Source organism: Ammodytes marinus (genome assembly GCF_949987685.1).
Source record: "Ammodytes marinus genome assembly, contig: scaffold_60, whole genome shotgun sequence".
NCBI classification, from domain to species: Eukaryota; Metazoa; Chordata; class Actinopteri; order Uranoscopiformes; family Ammodytidae; genus Ammodytes; species Ammodytes marinus.
This window is the reverse complement of record NW_027648594.1, coordinates 161,727-182,942: the sequence shown is the minus strand read 5'-3', so window position 1 is coordinate 182,942 and position 21,216 is coordinate 161,727. Positions and strand designations below refer to the sequence as shown.

Genomic DNA, 21,216 nt, shown 5'->3' with positions numbered 1-21,216 from the left:
AGCGCCCCTAGAAACAAAATAAAGCTTTTATTGTTAGTTTTATGGACAGACTGACTTTGCCTTTAGCTTTGGTCACATGTAACGACCGCCGCCTGTGCATGAAGAGCACCTCAATGTTACACTGCTACTAATATCACTTATGCACTGTTTCTAAATACCTTTAGCTAAAATACCACTGTTTCACTATCACTGTATCATGATTACCGCTCGAAAAATGTCTTATTTTGAAATGTCTGGGTAAAAAAAAATCCCGCTGGACATAATCTGTTTATTTTTTTTAAGCAACATATTTCTACACATTTCTTTTCGAGTCAAAGTTATGAAGCAGGAATATTCTGAACATCAATAAACTTGTCTGTTGACATCCTGTGTGTTCTACAACCTTACCCTGCGTTCCGAATCGCATACTTTCTACTATATAGTTTGGTAGGAAAAAGATTTAGGATGTCCCGATTCTTGTGGCCAGATTTAGGATGGTTAGAAGTACCCGGATGTCCTACTTCATCCGGCCAAGATTGTTAGTGTTGAAAAGTGCATCCTATTTGGGGGATTCTGACCCACAATCCGGTGCGCACGTGAAGTGACGTCACATCGACGAAGCCTCCATATGAAAACAAACGGGGATGAGACGGATATAAAAGCAAGAGGCAAGATCAAGGAGCAATGCTGAAATAAAGGAGTAAAGTATGTCCCAATAGTATGCCTACTGCATCCTAACTAGATTATTTTTATCGTCGGATGTAGTATGTAGAATAGAAAAAAGAAAGAGTATGTGATTAGGAACGCAGGGCTTGACTTTTTCATATCACACACACGGTATATACTTTGAAACCGGTTATCAGTCGATGTCTAGTTGCATTGCTACTAATATCACTTATGCACTGTTTCTGAATTAATCTAAGTGGAGGAAAAACTTGAGAGATAACTCTTGAAGTAACCACGGATATATATTTCTGTTCTTCACTTATCGTCAGGAATGAAATCTGTATCGGCACAAAGAATATTTATAAAATAATCACAATAAATGATTTTCTACTTTCTACTTTTTGTATCTTCAATTTGTTGTTCATTTAAGTTTATTTTAACAAAATGGCAAATGGGCTGCGCATATTCAGCTCTGGAAAACATTAAGAGACCGGTCTGGATTTTTCTTCAATCTTCATCTCTACATTACTTCATGGAAATGCTCTTTAATGACAATATTTTTGGGGGGGAATTTGGTAGAAACGTTGTCAGTAGTTTGTAGGATATAAACCAAAATGTTCATTCTACTCAAACATATGCCTATAAATAGTAAAACGAGAGACACTGAACATTTGGAGTGGTCTCTTCATTTTATCCAGAACTGTATATATAAAGGGCCTTTTTATCCTAAGCGCTTGGCATTGTTTGTCTCCCATTCGCACACACACACACACACACACACACACACACACACACACACACACACACACACACACACACACACACACAGCAGTAACTACCACACTAACCAAGCTAACCATCGTGAGCTATTTGTGGTTCAGTGTCTTTTAGCCCAGGGACACTTGGACAAACTGTTATTTTTTGTATTGCAATTTTTTCATTTTTTTTTTTTAATAATTATGTAAAAAAAAATTACACAACTAAGTACGCATGAATTTGCATCTCTTTAGTCAAAATCTTTATTTCATTTTCACAACATATTAGTGTCAAATTTTGGATAGCCTTTTTTTTCATTTTATAAATCAAAAAATTCTATTTCTCATAAATCAGACAATGAACAACATATGAACAAATCCTTCTGTAATAACCTTCAGAATAGTGCTGAGAATGATTATGGAAAGTTTAGTTGATGTAAGTGCTTTAGAAGTTGAGATTTTTGGTTCAGAATATTGGAGAAAAAAAACTAATGTTGAGATAATGTCCGTAAAGATGGTTGTATAGGAGAAATATACAGACACAAACAGACAAGGTTTAGTCAAATAAACACCTGAATGTACATGTTGGACCTTTGATTTATACTAGTATGAAAGAAGACATGTTATGGAAGATAAATAGGCAGATATCTAATAGAGCAGTGCCTGGTAAAACACTGTCCCTACGTTCCAAATCACATACTCTTTATTTTCACTACACTACATACTAAAGTACAGAAGAGTTTTAGGGCCACAGACAGGAAAGAAAGAAAATCAGATAAGGAAGATTTTTTTTTCATTACGTCGAGATGTCAAGAATTAAGACGAATACTCCAATATGCTATTGGAGTTAGTGGGGCATTTATGTATTTACAGCATACTACAACTGACGTGCATGTATTGGGACATCCTAAATCTTTTTTCTGGCATACTAAATAGTAGGGAAGTATGGGGATTGGAACGCAGGGTGTATTTTGCTGCAGTGTCTCAATCTAAACTGTGTCTGAACCCGACTCGATTCAATTCTGGATCATTTCCAAACTGAAGGGAAATCCCTGAAGAACAGCTGACGGCGTTCCTCCGTCTCATGTGATGTTCTGCATTGCGGCGCCTCCCCGCTCTGCAGCAGGAATCCTCTGCAGCGCACGCACACACACACACACACACACACACACACACTCTGTAAACCACACTGTAACACACACACACACACACAATGTAACATACACACACACACACACACACACACACTGTATCATGCACATACACACAGAAAAACACACGCACACACACACACACACGCACTGTAACACACACACACACATACAGAGAAGCAAGCACACACTCACACACTGTAACACCCGCACGCATGCACACACACACACACACACACACACACACACACACACACACACACACACACACACACACACACACACACACACACACACACACACACACACACACATACACACACACACACACACACACCTCTCAGCCTAACCACTCCCCATCTTCTCTCAGTGTTTTCCTGGTGACACAGCGCCCCCTGATGATCACACAATCTGTAACACACATTTTATTTTTATTTTTTGGTAATTTAATTCAAAATGTGAAACTTTCATATGTTCTACAATGATCACATATAAAGATTGTAAAGCCTTGTTGTGTTGTTATTTTGCTTACAGCTCATAGAAATAAAAAATCCAGCATGTCAAAATATTATAACCGTAGATGTAGTAGCATCCACCACTAGTTTTACTACTGACACCCTCCTGTCTGGTGCCGGGGATCCAACCAGAGACCTCATGGTTACTGGGAGGAACCAGAGACCTCATGGTTACTGGGAGGAGGAACCAGAGACCTCATGGTTACTGGGAGGAGGAACCAGAGACCTCATTGTTACTGGGAGGAACCAGAGACCTCATGGTTACTGGGAGGAGGAACCAGAGACCTCATGGTTACTGGGAGGAGGAACCAGAGACCTCATGGTTACTGGGAGGAGGAACCAGATACCTCATGGTTACTGGGAGGAGGAACCAGAGACCTCATGGTTACTGGGAGGAACCAGAGACCTCATGGTTACTGGGAGGAGGAACCAGAGACCTCATGGTTACTGGGAGGAGGAACCAGAGACCTCATGGTTACTGGGAGGAGGAACCAGAGACCTCATGGTCACTGGGAGGAGGAACCAGATACCTCATGGTTACTGGGAGAAACTAGAGACATCATGGTTACTGGGAGGAGGAACCAGAGACCTCATGGTTACTGGGAGGAGGAACCAGAGACCTCATAGTTACTGGGAGGAGGAACCAGAGACCTCATGGTTACTGGGAGGAACCAGAGACCTCATGGTTACTGGGAGGAACCAGAGACCTCATGGTTACTGGGAGGAGGAACCAGAGACCTCATGGTTAATGGGAGGAGGAACCAGAGACCTCATGGTTACTGGGAGGAGGAACCAGATACCTCATGGTTACTGGGAGGAACCAGAGACCTCATGGTTACTGGGAGGAGGAACCAGAGACCTCATGGTTACTGGGAGGAGGAACCAGAGACCTCATGGTTACTGGGAGGAACCAGAGACCTCATGGTTACTGGGAGGAGGAACCAGAGACCTCATGGTTACTGGGAGGAGGAACCAGAGACCTCATGGTTAATGGGAGGAGGAACCAGAGACCTCATGGTTACTGGGAGGAGGAACCAGAGACCTCATGGTTACTGGGAGGAGGAACCAGAGACCTCATGGTTAGTGGGAGGAACCTAGATAACTGTAGGACATGCTACCACCCCAGGCTATAGTTCAATTTCCTCCACCGTCGACTCATTGGGAGTTTGTAAAGCTACGCTGAAACAGGACCAAACTCACACTGGATATTTGTCCTGTAATACAGTGTACTAGGCTACCAACAATAGTGTCTAGAAGTTATAATAAGTTATCGATTAAGTAAGTCTATATGTATGCATGTATATTAATTTATCTTTATTTTTATGTAAGCAGATTGCCCCTGCGTTCCAAGCCCCATACTTCCATACTATTTAGTATGCCAGAAAGAGATTTATGATGTCCCAATACATGCAAGTCAATTGTAGTATGCTGAAAATACATAAATGCCCCACTAACTCCAATAGCATTTTGGAGTATTCATCTTTATTCTTGATATTTCTTGACATAATGATGAAAAAATCTTCCTTATCTGATTTTTTTTTCCTCTCCTGTCTGTGGCCCTAAAACTCTTCTGTACTTTAGTATGTAGTGTAGTAAAAAGACTAAAACTCTTCTGTACTTTAGTATGTAGTGTAGTAAAAAGAAAAAGTATGTGATTTGGAATGCAGATAAGATATATGGAGTACTTTTTATTTATGTATTGAGAATTGTTCAATAAAGTTCAAAAAAACTTCACCCCCCAGGCGTTCCAGGCGTCATGGCAACAGGGTGAGTTTGCCGCCTCCTGATTGGCTTAGAGCGCCGGGTTGAGAAGTGCTGAGTGGACCCTCCTTTCTACCGCTCCACCGCCTCCTATTACACACACACACACACGCCAAACACACACACCAAACACACACACACACTGAACACACACACACACACTGAACACACACACACACACACACACACACACACTGAACACACACACACACACACACATACACACACACACTGAACACACACACACACACCATACACACACACACACCAAACACACACACACACACACACACACACACACTGAACACACACACACACACACACCGCCTCCTATTATTGGACACATTTGTTTCAGCGGCCCTGGGTGAACCTTCTAGCGCGAGAGGAAAACAGAGCGTTTGGGATCATATATGTGCCTGTGCAGGGACACGCCGGGGGCATAACCTAACAAATGTGCGGGGTCAATTGGTAAGGACCGTTCGCTTTCTGTCTGTGCTGTTCGTAGGCTACTTGTGTGGAGGGGGAGTAAACTGCCAAGTTGTGTGTGTTGAGTTGATTGAGAGACTTTAAACAATTCCGTTTTTAGATGTGGGAACTTGGACTTTTTGATTGATGATTTTAAGGTAAGTGTTTGTGGTCTGAAAGATAGATAGATAGATGGATGGATGGATGGACAGATGGATAGATAGATAGATAGATAGATAGATCGATAGATAGATAGATAGATAGATAGATAGATAGATAGATAGATAGATAGATAGATAGATAGATAGATAGATAGATAGATAGATAGATAGATAGATAGATAGATAGATAGATAGATATTGGATGGATGTTTCTTATCATGTTGAAACTGAAAAATTTACTCAACATTCCGTCTCATCCGCTTCCATTGTAAAAAAATCTCAAAAAGATGACTTTTTTTTTCAACATGCCTTCAATCAAAGCTGTATAAGTCGAACACCACACATGTGATTGGAAAGTTTGAATGACGCGACGAATGGACGAAAGTTGCCGAACATTTTAAACACGTCGAATTAGGTTTTTCCCGCACGAGGAATGAGAGAGTAGGAACGGTTTGAAGTGGTGTCAAAACGTTTGTGACGTTGCTGTGATGATGGTGGTGGTCTGGCAGCCTGTGTGTTCGGTTGAATCAGGTGTTATTATTAAGGGTGAGCTCTCGTCGCTTGCGGGCCGGGGGGACGGAACCGGGACAATGTCTAAGTTACCGGCAAATTCTGAGTCGAAGGACGTCGGTGATCGGTTAGTAACAGAGGGTGTTAGTTAGTTAGTGTGTAGTGTTGGTTATGAGGCTTTGGTTTAAATTATAAGGAGGGAGGAGGGGGGCAACTTTAAATACATTGGACAATCTTAATAGGCTAGTCAACACTGCTGCTGCTAAATCAAGATGGTGTCATCGTTTCTAAGAATTTCGAAGAAGTTTTTAAAGTGGAGCGATGCGGTGAAGGTAAGGTAGTCAACCGGAGTGTTGCCAAAAAGAAAGAGATCAGATGGGCTGCCTAAAAAGTGATTTTAGTCAAATTTAAAATGTATTTCAGCAGGTAAAATGGACTGAATGGGCTCTAACATGTCCCACATAAATATAAACTAGAATATGAAATGCTTTATAATCACCTAAATGTTATTACGCTATGAACATCAAACACGATTGTGATTTTTCCGTGACAAGTAATGTTAAAAGTTGGAAAAAGACATATGCTATCTTTGCTAATACCAGGGACAGATAGATATGTCTAATTTGTACATGATCCTGATAAAAGCGTCTTGACACACATGAGCTATAATATAACTGGGAGATATAGCGTAGCTTTAAGTTGTGCCGTGGACTGAAATCACTTTTTTTGGCAGAAGATCACTTTTTGGCAACACACCGGAACTGATTTTAACAGACGAATCTGAAGGGAACCTATTAAGGAAACGGAAGGAGCAGAATTTGACAGGAACAAGGTCTACTAACTACTCACTATTAACTATTAACTTCTAACTATTAACTTTTAACTAACTAAACAAATGAAGGCCCAACGTGAAGGGAGTCCGAAAGGTGAATTTGAGGTCAGAGAATCTACAGATGGATGGAAGAAGAAAACCATTCAAAAACCTGTGTGTGTGCGTGTGTTTGTTTGTGTGTGTATGGGAGTGCGTGCGTGTTCGTGTGTGTTTGCTTGTTTGTGTGCATTTGTGCATATGTTTGTATGTGTTTGTGTGTCCACGTTTGTGCCTGTGTGCGTGCGTGCGTCTCTGTGTGTGTGCGTATGTGTGTGTCTCTGTGTGTGTGTCTCTCTGTGTGTGTGTGTGTGTGTGTGCGTCTCTGAATGTGTGTGTATGTGTGCGTCTCTCTGTGTGTGTGTGTGTGTGTGCGTCTCTGTGTGTGTGTGTGTGTTAGTGTTGGCCAAACAAACAATGTTCCCCTCGGTACATTTAACCTGGAGCCTCACTGACACAACAATGGCGTCCTGGTCCACACGCTGCTAGATCTCTCTCTGGCTCTCTCACTCTGCTGAGCAGCACAAACCACAAACAATCGCGACGGGCTTCTTTTTTCATTTTTTTTTTTTTTCGTCGCGCTCAGCAGGTCACAACCTTATATACAGTCTATGGTTGACCAGGGCTCTGTGTGTGTGTGTGTGTGTGTGTGTGTGTGTGTGTGTGTGTGTGTGTGTGTGGAAAGAACCTAACTAAGGTCAAATGTTATATTTTATTTGCCTGTTCACAAATAAAGTATGCGACCAAATTTGACTTTATACTTTTTTAAGGTGGATTCAGTGATTCTGGAGAAATGCTAGTTGTCAAAATCTATCTTTTTGTCAAAATCAGTGAATATCTCCTCATGATCCTCTACCTATCCTTACTGTGTGTGCTGCGCTAAAGAGTTATCCAGTGTTAATACACAGCCTAGGCTCTGTAAACTGGCATGTAAAGAAAGGGCCCACCGTAGCTAGCACCATGCCAGTTTACAGAGCCTAGGCTGCAGATTTTTTCTCTAGAGATGTTCCTGTGGTTATGTTGGTCTGGTGTTAGTAGTAAAACTAGTGGTGGCTGCTATTACATCTACGGTGCACCACCATCTCTACCATTGTGTCCTTGAGCAAGACACTTAACCCCAAACTGCTCCAGGGGCGCTGTACTATGGCTGACCCTGTGTGAGGACCCCCTCTGGAGTGTGGGAACTTGAGAGGGGAGATGTGAAAAGACAAATTTCAATGAAGCCTTGTGTAAATTGGCTAATAAAGAAAACTTTACTCAACTAACTTTGGAAGTTGGCTGCAATAGTTCAGTGCAAAGTCGGAACATCTTCTGAATTGCTTCTGTTGCACTGATAGGTCTTTGGAAGGTTTTAAATTATAACGAGGGTATTCTGTAACGTCCGGTATCTTTTTCTGTGATTTTGCCTTTTGTCCACATAGCGTTTAGAAACCTTTCGCCCCAAAGTGGAGATTTAGGAAAACTCTGTATTTGATTTTGTGAAAGGCTGGCGTCATGACCTCAATGTGTTATTTCCATCTATTGAGCATCTATGTGTGTGTGTGTGTGTGTGTGTGTGTGTTTGTGTGTGTGTGTGTGTGTGTGTGTGTCTGTGTGTTTGGTTGTGTGTGTGTGTGTGTGTGTGTGTGTGTTTGCTCCACCCTCGCTCAAGAAGACGCTCAGTGTACTTACTGGCCTGGCATCATTACATCAGTGTTTTCAATCGTTTTTTTGAGTTGACTGGCGAACCGGGAGATATTCTAAAACACCATTGTGTGTTCGGGAATTTTTCTGCAAACGACGGAGGGGGAAAAAAGCGTTTTAAAAAAAATAATCCGTGTATGTGTGGCCATGGCCACACAAATGCTATTTTTATATAGTTAAGCATTTTTTCTTTCCTCTGAGACAATTTAACCATCTTTTCTTGCTGTGTTTGTTTTGAAGAAAATACTGCTTTAGACCAAAGGGGGGGGGGGGGGGGGGCGCTAGAATTAACACACACTGGGAGCACCTTTTAACAGTCTGTTCTTGCTGTGTTTGTCGCAGGTTTCCCAAGGGGACGCTACTGAGAAGCTGGCTCACCAAGTCGCGGCCCAGGTTGCTGCTGCTGATCGCGGGGTTGAAGAGGCCTCAGGTCACCCTCATGAGGAGGAAAAGGATGAAGCGCACAAAAGTAGCAAAGGCCACGTAAGCGGTAAATAAATATATATATATATGGATCATGTTGGAGCTGATATTATAACATTATTATGACAGACAGATAGATAGATAGATAGATAGATAGATAGATAGATAGATAGATAGATAGATAGATAGATAGATAGATAGATAGATAGATAGATAGATAGATAGATAGATAGATAGATAGATAGATAGATAGATAGATAGATAGATAGATAGATGGATAGATGGATAGATGGATAGATAGATAGAGGGCAGACAGACAGAATGACAGATAGATAGATAGACAGACAGATAGATACTGTAGATACAACTTTAGAACACAGCCTAGGCTCTGTAAAGAAGCCATTTTGTTAGACCCCTTTGTTTAGATACCAGTTTACAAAACCTAGGCACACAGTACGGACAGTGCTGTCTCTTTTCAGTAAAAGTACACAAATCAAACTGTGTGTGAAAGAACTTTAACTTAAATACGATCCATCAAAAAACCCAAAGTTCCCCTTTCGTTCTCGCCCCTCTTTGCAGAACCTGTAGCCGGATGCCCCACTTCACCTGAGTCCCTATCGGAGACGGTCCGATCGCCAGACATGGGCCAGAACCAAGGAGTGTGTCGGACCTTTTCCCCAGCATCGAACTACCACCCAGAAGAACCCACATTACACAGTGGAGTCACCACAGATATCAAGACCTCCAGATTAACATGGATAGCAGCAGCTTCTTCTACTACATGCCCCTACACACACCGTTCTCCTAATGCTCTTGTGTTTAGGCTCATTAGACTGTAATGACTGTGGCTTGTACATCATCATCCCTAAACCCAAAGACAAACTGTTGGTATAAACGAAACCGGCTTCAATCTGTGTTCTTAGTTGGGACTCTTCCAGTGATTCAAGAAGAGTCCAAAAACCCCAGAAACTGATTAAACATTAACGGGACGATGCCAACGCTTGCCTCACATTCTTCTGTCAGATCTAAACTTAGCAAGTAGCTCACTCGCTTCCACACCACACCAAGATTCACGTGACTTACACGAGAGAAATGTAACATCATTGCAATGTCAAGAATCAGATCCTGCAGCTGGAAAACAAAGGTTTCTGACTGTTGCGATTTTCAACAGATAATTAGATAATTAAAGGCCAAATTGAGCAATTATCCGTGCTGTCGTGGGACAATGCACTTAAAGTTCTAAGGGCGCTTTCACAAGTTCAATGAATGGTCAGTTTAAATGTCCTCCAGTTCTGGTCCGGTTGGGCAGTTGTGAACGCAGGGATCCTAATCTAGTTTGGTTCAAAACAACCGGTCCAAGAGCAGAAGTGGTTTAGGTCATTGGTCAGATGTGTCAGGGGGCGGAGCAATAACCGAGTTCTTGAACTGCTCTACGATTGGTCAGGATAGATAGATAGATAGATAGATAGATAGATAGATAGATAGATAGATAGATAGATAGATAGATAGATAGATAGATAGATAGATAGATAGATAGATAGATAGATAGATAGATAGATAGATAGATAGATAGATAGATAGATAGATAGATAGATAGATAGATAGATAGATAGATAGAGTTGGTTTGGAAGTGTACCGAGACCTCTTCAAACCAACCAAACTAGGCAGGTGTGAAATCTCCCCATGAGAACCCTAGTGCTATCGGTGTCTCAGTAGTAGTAGTTTTTAAGTTAAAGGTGCTCTGAGGAACCGAACCAGTATGAATAAAAAAGCTCAAAATGTACCAAAGATTCAGACCAAACACACTGGTATTGTGAAAGCGCTCTTCATTTACTATATTATCTTCTGGGTTTTATTTTATTAGAATTTCTAAATCAGTAAATTTTGTTTCCACTGAAGTGGCATCGTGCACAATTTTAAAACATATCTAACCAAACAAATTTTCACCTAAAGGTGCTCCGAGGAATTTTTAGTTTTTGTTAGTTCTAGCACCCCCCTTTGGAAAAAAGCGGTAGTGTTTTTACCACACCAGCTGTTGTTCCTGGGTGAGCGTATACCCATGACAAAGGCATTGAGAAAAACAATATCATTTTTTAAATATTTTTTTTATATATTTCTTTTAAATAGCATTCTTTGCACTGATGGTCTCATTTGCTGTTACATGTCATTTATGATCATCAGAGGGAAACATGAGACTGTTTCAGAAATATTTAAAAGTTCCTCGTAGCACCTTTAAAGTCCCAGTCAGAAATCTCACCAGGTTAGATCAGTGACAACACAACAGGAACGTAAAAGCCTACTTTGCCTAAAAAACAGCTTTCTTATAGATTTTTTCAGAAACTTTCCACTGCAAGTGTATGATAGTTATGTAACATTAGTCGGCATGTTGTCATGGTGGATGTATGGCAGTCCTTTGGTGCTTTGCTTCAAAACAAATAAAAAATAAACATTTCTGACACATCTTGAATCGAACATGGTTACACTTTATATTAAGTTCTCTGTAGTTTCTATTACCTGTCATTAAACATTTAGAAAAAATGGACCAAAAATGAAAGGCCTACTCAGTCATTGTGATCCAGAACACTTTCTGCCAAAATCAGCAAAAATCTACTCACCATCCATTACCTGTCCGTAGTGTGTGCACTGAAAGTTGTTTATTCACAGCCTAGGCTCTGTAAATGGCGATCAAAAAGCTTTGGCCTCGGTGCGAGACACACCATCTTACTCCAAGCTTGTTTACCTTAAAGAGGACCTATGATGCTTTTTGACTTTTATGACCTATAAACGTTGTTATGATGATTTATAGTCATGTTTAACCATACTAAATTATCAAATAATGACTTACATGCATTTCGACGTATTCCCTGCTGACCGTCTGGGGTGTCTGTGCAGAGCACTAAACACTATTCTAGCCAGTCGAGAAGTCACGTCTTCAAAGCGGTCTACCCTTTCATAATTCGTGACGTCGCATAAAAATTCGTGACGTGACCACGCGGATGTTTCCATGTATGGTAATGCTGTCACTTCCCTGTTCGCGTCTGCCTCGCGCCTTTATAGGTCCATGCTCGCGCTTCCCGCCACTGAAAGTGTTCCGGAAGGAAGGTAACCAATCACAACGGAGTGGGGTTTGCAAGAGGGGGGGGGGAGGGTAGCGGAGATGGCCGATGCACAGGCGGAGGGAGCGGAGATTGCCGAAGCACACACACTCAAGTGTTGACAGGATGTGCTGGATCGCCAAAATAAGAGAAAGAGCTTCCCGAAAATCTACATAGTTTTTTGTGATGTGATTCGTGTCAGGTTGCTCTATAGCAGTGTAAAACAAGAAATTAAGACCAGAAAAGTAGTATAATAGGTCCTCTTTAAGACAATTTAAAAATTAATCTAGAGGAAAGCTTATCTCTGGAACTTAGACTTTTTGGTCATTCTAGCGCCCCCTTTGGATAAAAGCAGTAGTGTTTTTACCACGCCAGCTGTTGTTCCTGGGTGAGTGTATACCCATGACAAAGGCATTAAGAAAAACTACATAAAAATAACATTCTGTATGATCATCAGAGGAAAAACAAGACTGTTTCATAAATATTAAAAAGTCCCTCGTAGCTACTTTAACTATATCCACATGCTGTAAAGAGTGAAAATAAACTACTGACTTAATATAGAGTGTCACCGGATGTCTGTATCAATGAACGGGAGGACTGAGATAATTTTTACTATCACAGTGTTCTCAGGTTGAGAGAAGCTACGTTAACATTGTTTAAATAAAGTTTGAAAATATGCTAGTTACAGCTTGTAGCTCGCTAGCTAGATAAGAAGGCCTTTTTTATTACACCTGTGGATATGAGGCAGGTTCGAGCTAAATGCTAAAGCTATTGACCACTCTGCTAATGAAAACTATAAATATACTATACTGTGGTAATGACACCAACAATACACCATGAACTAACACTATAGAAATGTGAAATATTAAATGAGTTGGGTAGAATAAACACGGCTAAAAACTTGCTAACTTTATCTCATGTTAAGAGCTGTTTCAGTGACCTGACAATGTGCTAATGTGTGGGGTTACAACTAATACAACATTTGTAACCTGATGCTAAATTTGTCTGGAAGCGTACGATACCTCCTCTTCAACAAGGTCCCTTCACGCTTATTTGGTCTGTCTGTGTGTGTGTGTGTGTGTGTGTGTGTTAGTACGATTACTGCATTCTAACCTGAACAAAGGAACCGCAGCAAAGGTGGAAACCAACCAATCGAATGTGTGAAAGCGCTCAGAGTTCTGCCACTGATGACTTATTTATAATTTTGTTTTGAGGTGATTCTAATGTTTTGAATACAAATATAAAGCTAGCTAGCTGTATATAGCTTTAGCATCTCTGCTTGTCATGATTTTGTGAAACAAACTCAACATCTATAAAGTTTTTTTTTCTTTTTGAATATCATGAAAATAAAAAAATTCCTCAACAGATTTTGACGACTGTTCATTAAAAACTACGGAAGCCCTTTAAGACCTACTTCACCAGTGGAAATATGAAAGTGTACTGAACCCTGAGATCCTATGTAGTAGAAATGTGCAAACATTTTAGAAATCGGTTCATCCAAGCCTGAGAAAAGGCAGAAAGAGTGTTTTATGGTCTCACTGTCTAACCCTACATGTTCCCATGTGTGACATCATATCCTTTAAAGAACACATCCAACATTGTATTTCCTTTTGAGTTTATTCGAGTTGTTTTATCGAGTTAACAGGATAATTTTTTTAAATTATTTTGTCAACATTCTTATTTAATTTTTTCATCACATTAATTTACAAGTTTTTACTGAACACTGAACAGATTTTGGTGCAGCCTTTTTTCACTTTATAATTAAAAAAATACTATGTTCAGGTCTTAAAAATACATTTTCATCATGTTATTAATAAAAACAATCTTATAAATCAGACAATAAAAAAACATATGAACAACAAATCCTTTTGTAATAACCTTCAAAATAGTGCTATACCAAGGGGACAAAACCTCCTTTAAAAAAAAAAACAGACATGGCATGTTGTAAAAGGTTGTTCACCAGAAATGATATCTAGGAGCTTCAATGATCACAACCTGCTCAACTACCTGCTGCAGCTACAGGGGGCAGAAATAGCAAATCGGAGCGACGGTTAAGGAGAGGGTAAAATTGAAAATGTTTAACTTATATGTATTATCATGAAACTTTTCCAGATTACTGACAATAAAACAAAACATTTTTTGTATTGATTTTTTTTCTTCAAAATTGGTCCGTTCACATTCACACTAAATGAATCAGAATCAGTCTTCAATTGGACCACCACCGGTAACCACTGGACTGGCGGAGTCTTTGTTCTGCACCAGAGTCCAAAAACACAGACAGTTTCTCCAGTTTGTAACAGGGGTCTTCCTTCAGATCAGTCAGCAGCTTCAGACCTGTTTCATCACACCAGGTCACCTCCAGCTCTCTGAGGGTTGAAGGGTTCAACCTCAGAGCCGCAGCCAAAAACTCACAGCCTCTCTCTGTGCAGCGTGACAACCTGAAAGAGAAAATCTTTGTTTCAACCACAGTAACAGAAAACTCTAAGCAAATGAAGTGTGGAGGTCAGTAGAATCAGTGGTGTAGAGTGTGCATGTAAGGGGAGATGGTCTGTGTAGGTCTTGTAAGGTGCAGTTAACCAAAAGGTAGTAAATAGAGAAACTAAAGCAACAACATTACTAAACGAGGACCTGCAAGAGAGGCGAGGAGGAGAAAGACTGTTACTCCTCTGCGTCTACCTCTGGAGCACGTCTGCATCTGTTACTGCTGCGTTTCTTACTGTTTTCGGCCACACATATAACGTCTCAGCTGCTGCTGCAGCGCTGCTCCTAAAAGCCCTGTCTGTTCTACATAGAGTTCTCATAGATAATTCCCATTTATATGAAGTTGATTTATGTCATTTTATGATGCATATGATTTATTTTGAGTCTCGACAGAAATCCTTGTGCCTCATTGCCTTTATTTTATTTTTGTCACATTTTCGCTTGTGGGAAGTTTTGTTTTGAAAGGGACACACTAGGACAGTGGTTGACACTAACGGTTGCCCGCTTGCCCGGGGCAACTGAAAATAATGTTTGGGCAAGTTGAGATTGCTTCTTGGTTGCCCGAACGGGCAAGTGGATTTTAGAGGGTTTGTCTGTAGTCTAGGCTATGTATTCATGTGTTTTACAGTCTGCAAAACATTTTTTTCCCCGCTAACTCACACAAAATAGATCGGCTATATTCGCAATTGAGCAGCTGCGCGCGGCAGCCAGCAGCATCACGGTCGCTCTTTCGCACTCGATCTCTCTATCTCTCTCTCTCTCACACACACACACACACTACACACAGCCTGTGTGCGCGCAGTTTCGCTGTCTACGTTCCGAAAGCCGGCTCTATTCTACGGACCTGGTTCCGCTATATTCAAAACCCAGAAATCAATAACGTTTGAGCTTATTGATACCGCTAGGGAGTCCAGTAGGCTAAGTCACATTATGTAATTTTAAATATCGAGTCGGGTCATCTTCATCTAATTAGGCATACTTCAGCGTATTATTCCATCACTGGACCGCATCATGGACTGTAAAAGTGTTCTACCTTCGACTGTCTTGAAGAAACTCCTTCAACCCGCTCCGTCTCCCCCCCAAAAAAAAACTCTTGTCTGCTGAGCCGCTGCAGACGGGCTCGGCACCGTCTCATCATTCATTCAATGCAGCGGTGATCAACAAACGAGAGACTGTAGCAAGTGACAAGTCCCACAGTTAAAAAATCGGATAGTTTTTAAATCCATATTAAAATCTGCAGGATAAGACCTAGTTAGCTAAAAAAAATCGCTAACAGTTCAAATGTGATGTTTTCAGGTCGGCTCAGTAAAATGATTATTAGGCAAAGGTCAATAAAATGACATCATGATGTGTTCAAATGTAACATCAAGAAAATAAGAAATTTGAGTTTTTCGCGGGAAGCTTGAATAATAGCCTACAGTTTGGGTAAAAAACTTGTTTCCCCAGCAATATAAAATTATTAGTAGGCCTAAATATGGAATTATGACCTGCTTAAAGTCCTATCCTGAGCTCTGCTCATCTTATAAGCAATTAAAGCAATAATACCAGTTCTCTTTAAACAAAATAATAGAAAAGAATCGATAAAGATTTGGATTGTGGAGTCTTTATAATGGTATCAATATGAATAGAAATTAATGATCCCCCTCCCTACTTACAGTGTAACTGGGCAATAGCTTTAACATGGTGGACTTTAATCATTTTATGGCACACGATCACTTTTTGGCACAAAGTGACCGTTTTAAATAAGTAAAATAAGTTAAATTTTTCTGAGGAAGCTAACATTCAGCTTGACTCTGAGCTAGACTGAGTTTTCTGAGCCCCTGGGCAAGGTGCATGGCAAAAAGAGGTCCTTTCACGATGCTGCAGCAGGACCAAGCGCTTGGTGTAGTGTGATGTCATGATATATAGGCTTATATGAATTGTTGTTCGTTTTATGTGGTCAGGATGAGACAAGTAAGCAGTGTTTGCATTTAAGAGATACGGTTCGCTAAAATGTATAATTTAATAAGCATATATCACTGTACATATCATTGTTTAACAGTTTTTTTGTTTTTTTTGGGCAAGTGAACACAACATTCGGGCAAGTAAAACATTACCTGTACTTGCCCTATGGGCAAGTGCATTTGAAAACCTTAGTGTCAACCCCTGTAGGACATGGTGAAACTACAGCGAAAGCTGCTGGTATGAAGTCAATATGACTCCCAGCAGAGTATTTCTCCATCAGTTAAAGCAGACAGACCAGAGAGAGACGTGCGTCTCCCTGAAAAAATAGGCAAGCCTCCTGAGGTGAAGTGGTGCGTCGCTGCGGAAGCGCCATCCGACGGCAGTGCGACCGAGGTTGAATGTGTGACCGCTGTAGTGTTTTAACACGGTCGCAGACACGCAGTAGAGGTAGGATGTGTGTTCCAGGGATTAGTAAAGGCTTTATACTGGGAGCACCGGGCCCAGGTGTTCCCAGTTGGCAATGACGATCCCTGGCCACGCCCATCGGGTGTCAAGAGGAAACTAACCCCCCCCGAATGTATCATAATTTACAATGAAGTTTTGACTTGACACGCAAAAAAATAGGCCCAACTATTAGCTTGTAATTTTAGCCTGTCCCCGATGATCTTGACTTCTTTTTGAAAGGGAATTGGCAATGAACGGATGTTTAAATGGAAAGGCAGGGGGTCGTCACAATAGTATAGGATATATTTCTTAAATGTATTTCTAAGTTTTGTTCAACGACCTAAATGAAGCAATGCATAGTAGAGTAAGTTTTCAATGAAACAACAGCGAAAACTGCATTTATTAACACTCCCCTAAATGTGTGACAGGTGTGTTGCAGGGCAGTATCTTCGTCACTATTCAGAGTGTGATAACGGCCACAATACTCACATCAGTGTCTCCAGTCGACAAACTGCCAAGAACTCAGAAAGGTTTCTGACATCAACGTCTCCAAAGTCATTTTGTGTCACATCCAGAACCCTCATGTGAGCGGGGTTTGACTTCAGATTGGAAACCAGTGCAGCACAGCCACTCTCTGCAAACCCACAGCGAACCAGTCTGTTGGAGAAAACAGGTTTAACTTATAGGTGGTAACATGTAGTAGCAGCTACAGACCCTGACCTCTGGTCCAATACAGATTGGCGCGTCAACAATAGTTGAGCGATTAAGCGTGCGGGAAAGCTATAGTGTGAGAGAACACAGCTTGTATTTTGGTCATATCTTAACACTGGACTGTAGGCCTATATAAAAGTGTTGTACCTTCACTGTCTTTGGGTTAAAAATCTCCTTCAACTCAGTATCCGTCTAGTCCAACCAAAAAGTCTGTCAACTGCTGCTGATTAATCGATTATTAAAATAATCGTTAGTTGCAGCCCTATTCTTATGCTTATTTCAGCGGAGAGCACAGAGCGTTAGAATTTTGTAAAAAGTCCATAGACTGTAACAAAATAAATGTGGACGTAGCCTTCATGACATGATATCACCAGACAATTTTGAACCTCTACGAGAGATATCGAGATGTTTTACTATCGCGAAATTTCGTGCCATGATATTTCGTCACACCCGAAATCGTATAGTATAGCTTTCTAATCATTTTTTAACAACCTAAATGAAGCAGCAATGCAGTAAAGTAAGTTACTAGAACGAAAACCATAAAAAACTACATGAATCAACACTTTTCCCTATATGTGTGACAGGTGTGTTGCAGGGCAGTATCTTCTACACTTTTCAGAGATAATTGCCACAATACTCACCTCAGTGTCTCCAGTCGACAAAGTGGCTCTGCCAAGAACTCAGAAAGGTTTCTGACACCAACGTCTCCCAAGTAATTTCCTATCAGATCCAGAACCCTCATGTGAGCGGGGTTTGACTTCAGACTGGAAGCCAGAGCAGCACAGCCTCTCTCTGTAATCTCACAGCCACCCAGTCTGTTGGAGAAAACAGGTTTAACTTTTAGGTGGAAACACGTAATAGCAGCTACAGACCTCTGACCCAGTGGCTGAGCTGATCAGACATGTGGGTCAGGGATGAGACGAGATAACTCTGATGTCATTCAAACCAATATGTTATTGTCAACCTGAAAACATTCCTGACCCAATGACTACACACCTTTCTTAGGAAATAATAAAGAAATTGTACATTACAGATCGACCTGTATCATTGAAAATTCAAAAAACAAACCTGAGAAAAAATAAAATAAAAAGTATTTCAGGCTGGAGGGAAACATTTTAAGACCCGTTTTTCAATCAGAGTTTTGGATTGTATTGACTGTATCTTTCTCAGTAATACGAGAAGAGCGAGGAGAGTCTAGGCAGTACAAAGAGAACATGTAATATATGTATAAACACATGTGAATGACAATATAGAAACACTCGTCACCAACAATGGGTGTATAGCTTATATAGAAACACTTGTCACTAACAATGGGTGTAGAGCTTTTTTGTGGTGTGTGTGTATTGAAAAAAATACCATGTATTTAAAATGTCTACTGCTTATAAATGCTAAATATGGGACTTTTAGTGTGATGATGGCGCCAAGTACATAACAACTTTCTCTGCACACATGAATGTGTGACAGTTGTGTTGCAGAACAGCATCTTAATCACCACTCACAGTGTGATAATGGCCACAATACTCACCTCAGTGTCTCCAGTCGACAAAGTGGCTCTGCCAAGAACTCAGAAAGGTTTTTGACACCAGCGTCTCCGAAGGAATTTAATGTCAGATCAAGAACCCTCATGTGAGCGGGGTTTGACTTCAGATTGGAAGCCAGTGCAGCACAGCCACTCTCTGCAAACCCACAGTGAGACAGTCTGATAGAGAAAACAGGTTAAAATTTAGGTGGTAACATGTAACATGAAGTAGCAGTTTACAATTAAAAAGCTACATTTTAACAAAACATAAACATATTGTTAAAACAGACAAAACAAATGATTTGCCAACTTTTGTATGTGCAAAAGTTTGTGAACCCTGAGCTGCATTGTTTAAATGGAGCAGGTAAACACAATCAGGTTATGATTGAGTGATGAAATGAACCAATGTAATGAGAGATCTTTAGGGACGAAATTGGGCGGCATTAGATAAAACAGATATAAAACCAGGTCAGTTTAGGCCCACCAAAGTGTGTGTTAACAATTGATTTCCGGAAAAGAAAATGTTTTAATTGATACGCAAACATCTGTTATTTCATATAAAAAAATAAATACTGGTATTGATAAAAATTAATGATTAATGGTTAAACTAAATAAAATTCCAAAATGCTCAAGGGGTTCACATACTTTCAAGCAGCACTGTAAGTGGCTGATGAGAACATACATAACTCCTGTCAAGCTCCATCATATGTTTGCTAATATTCCAGATATGTGTTCTAAATGTGTAGATGAGAAAGGAACTCTATTCCATTGTTTATGGGAATGTTCAAGGATCCAGGATTTCTGGAAGGATGTTATAAAATGTTTGTCAGAGATGTTCAAAGTCAAAGTTCAGGGTGCCTTTGGATCCCAAGCTGTGTGTGCTTGGAGTGAACCCAAAATACTTTCCTCATGCGTCAAAAAAGACCAGACTGCTTGACTTTGTCCTGCTTCAAGCAAGGAGAGCCATTGCACTGTGTTGGAAAAGTGTGCATCCTCCAACACTGGCAATGTGGATTAAGGAGCTGTCGAACTGCATTGAACTAGAAATCGTCTATACTTTTCAGAGTGTAATAATGGCAAAAATACTCACATCAGTGTCTCCAGTCGACATAGTGGCTCTGCCAAGAACTCAGAAAGGCTTTTGACAACATTGTCTCCTAAGTTATTTCCTTTCAGATTCAGAACCCTCATGTGAGCGGGGTTTGACTTCAGACTGGAAACCAGTGCAGCACAGCCACTCTCTGTATACCGACATCCACCCAGTCTGTTGGAGAAAACAGGTTTAACTTTAGGTGGAAACATGTAGTAGCAGCTACAGACCCTGACCTCTGACCCAGTGGCTGAGATGATCAGACATGTGGGTCGGGGATGAGATTAGATAACTCTGATGTCATTTAAACCAACACGTTCAAAACTGTCCTGAACCAATAACCAATGTACTCTCACGAATGTTCACTTCTCTATGTTAACTTTGCTTCGCTTATTGGTTGTCTGTCATCTGAAGTTCGCCTGCATCCGCACTATTCATATTTTAGTATCGGCATGTTGACAGTTTGTCAATGATTGTATTCCTTTGTGATTTTTCTATTGGTCTGTTCAGTGCACCTGACATCGATCTAAGGGTCTAAGGGCATAGAATGTCATATTGTGTATGCCCACTGAGACAAGTGGCTATTTGTGATATTGGGCTATAAACATTAAACAGTTTTGATTTGTTTCCTACGACTGTTTTCTAGATTTTGTTGACTGGATAAATGTTTGATAAATGTAAAGTTTTATCACACAATTCTAACTTTTGGCAGTGTTTTTTGAGTCGGTCAATCTAAATACTTTAAATCAACCAACTGGCCAGACTTCAACTAAATTTTACTGAAGGATCCTAATAAATATGGTGACCCTCTGACCTTAACCATACTACCACCCTCAGGACAAAACCTAGTTCCCAGAAAGAATATACAAACTAATGTCGGGGCGACTGTGGCTCAGGTGGTTAAGCGGGTTGGCCAATGATCCTAGGGTTGGCGGTTCGATCCCCGCCCGGCCACTTGTGTCATGGTCGTTGTGTCCCTGGGCAAGACACTTCAC

The 21,216-nt window shown here is 40.7% G+C and overlaps 1 protein-coding gene across 1 annotated transcript in view; it reads right to left on the bottom strand.

Moving 5' to 3' along the window:
- LOC307270297 (uncharacterized protein) overlaps nt 1-21,216 on the bottom strand; it is a gene marked incomplete at its 5' end in the record, with an annotated part of 104,074 nt that overhangs the window by 19,348 nt on the left and 63,510 nt on the right. Inside the window, 4 exons of the mRNA XM_080054185.1 lie at nt 17,391-17,558; nt 18,254-18,427; nt 19,138-19,311; nt 20,222-20,395. Of these exons, the coding sequence (XP_079910311.1) occupies nt 17,391-17,558; nt 18,254-18,427; nt 19,138-19,311; nt 20,222-20,395 (690 nt within the window). The remainder of the gene's footprint in view (nt 1-17,390; nt 17,559-18,253; nt 18,428-19,137; nt 19,312-20,221; nt 20,396-21,216) is intronic.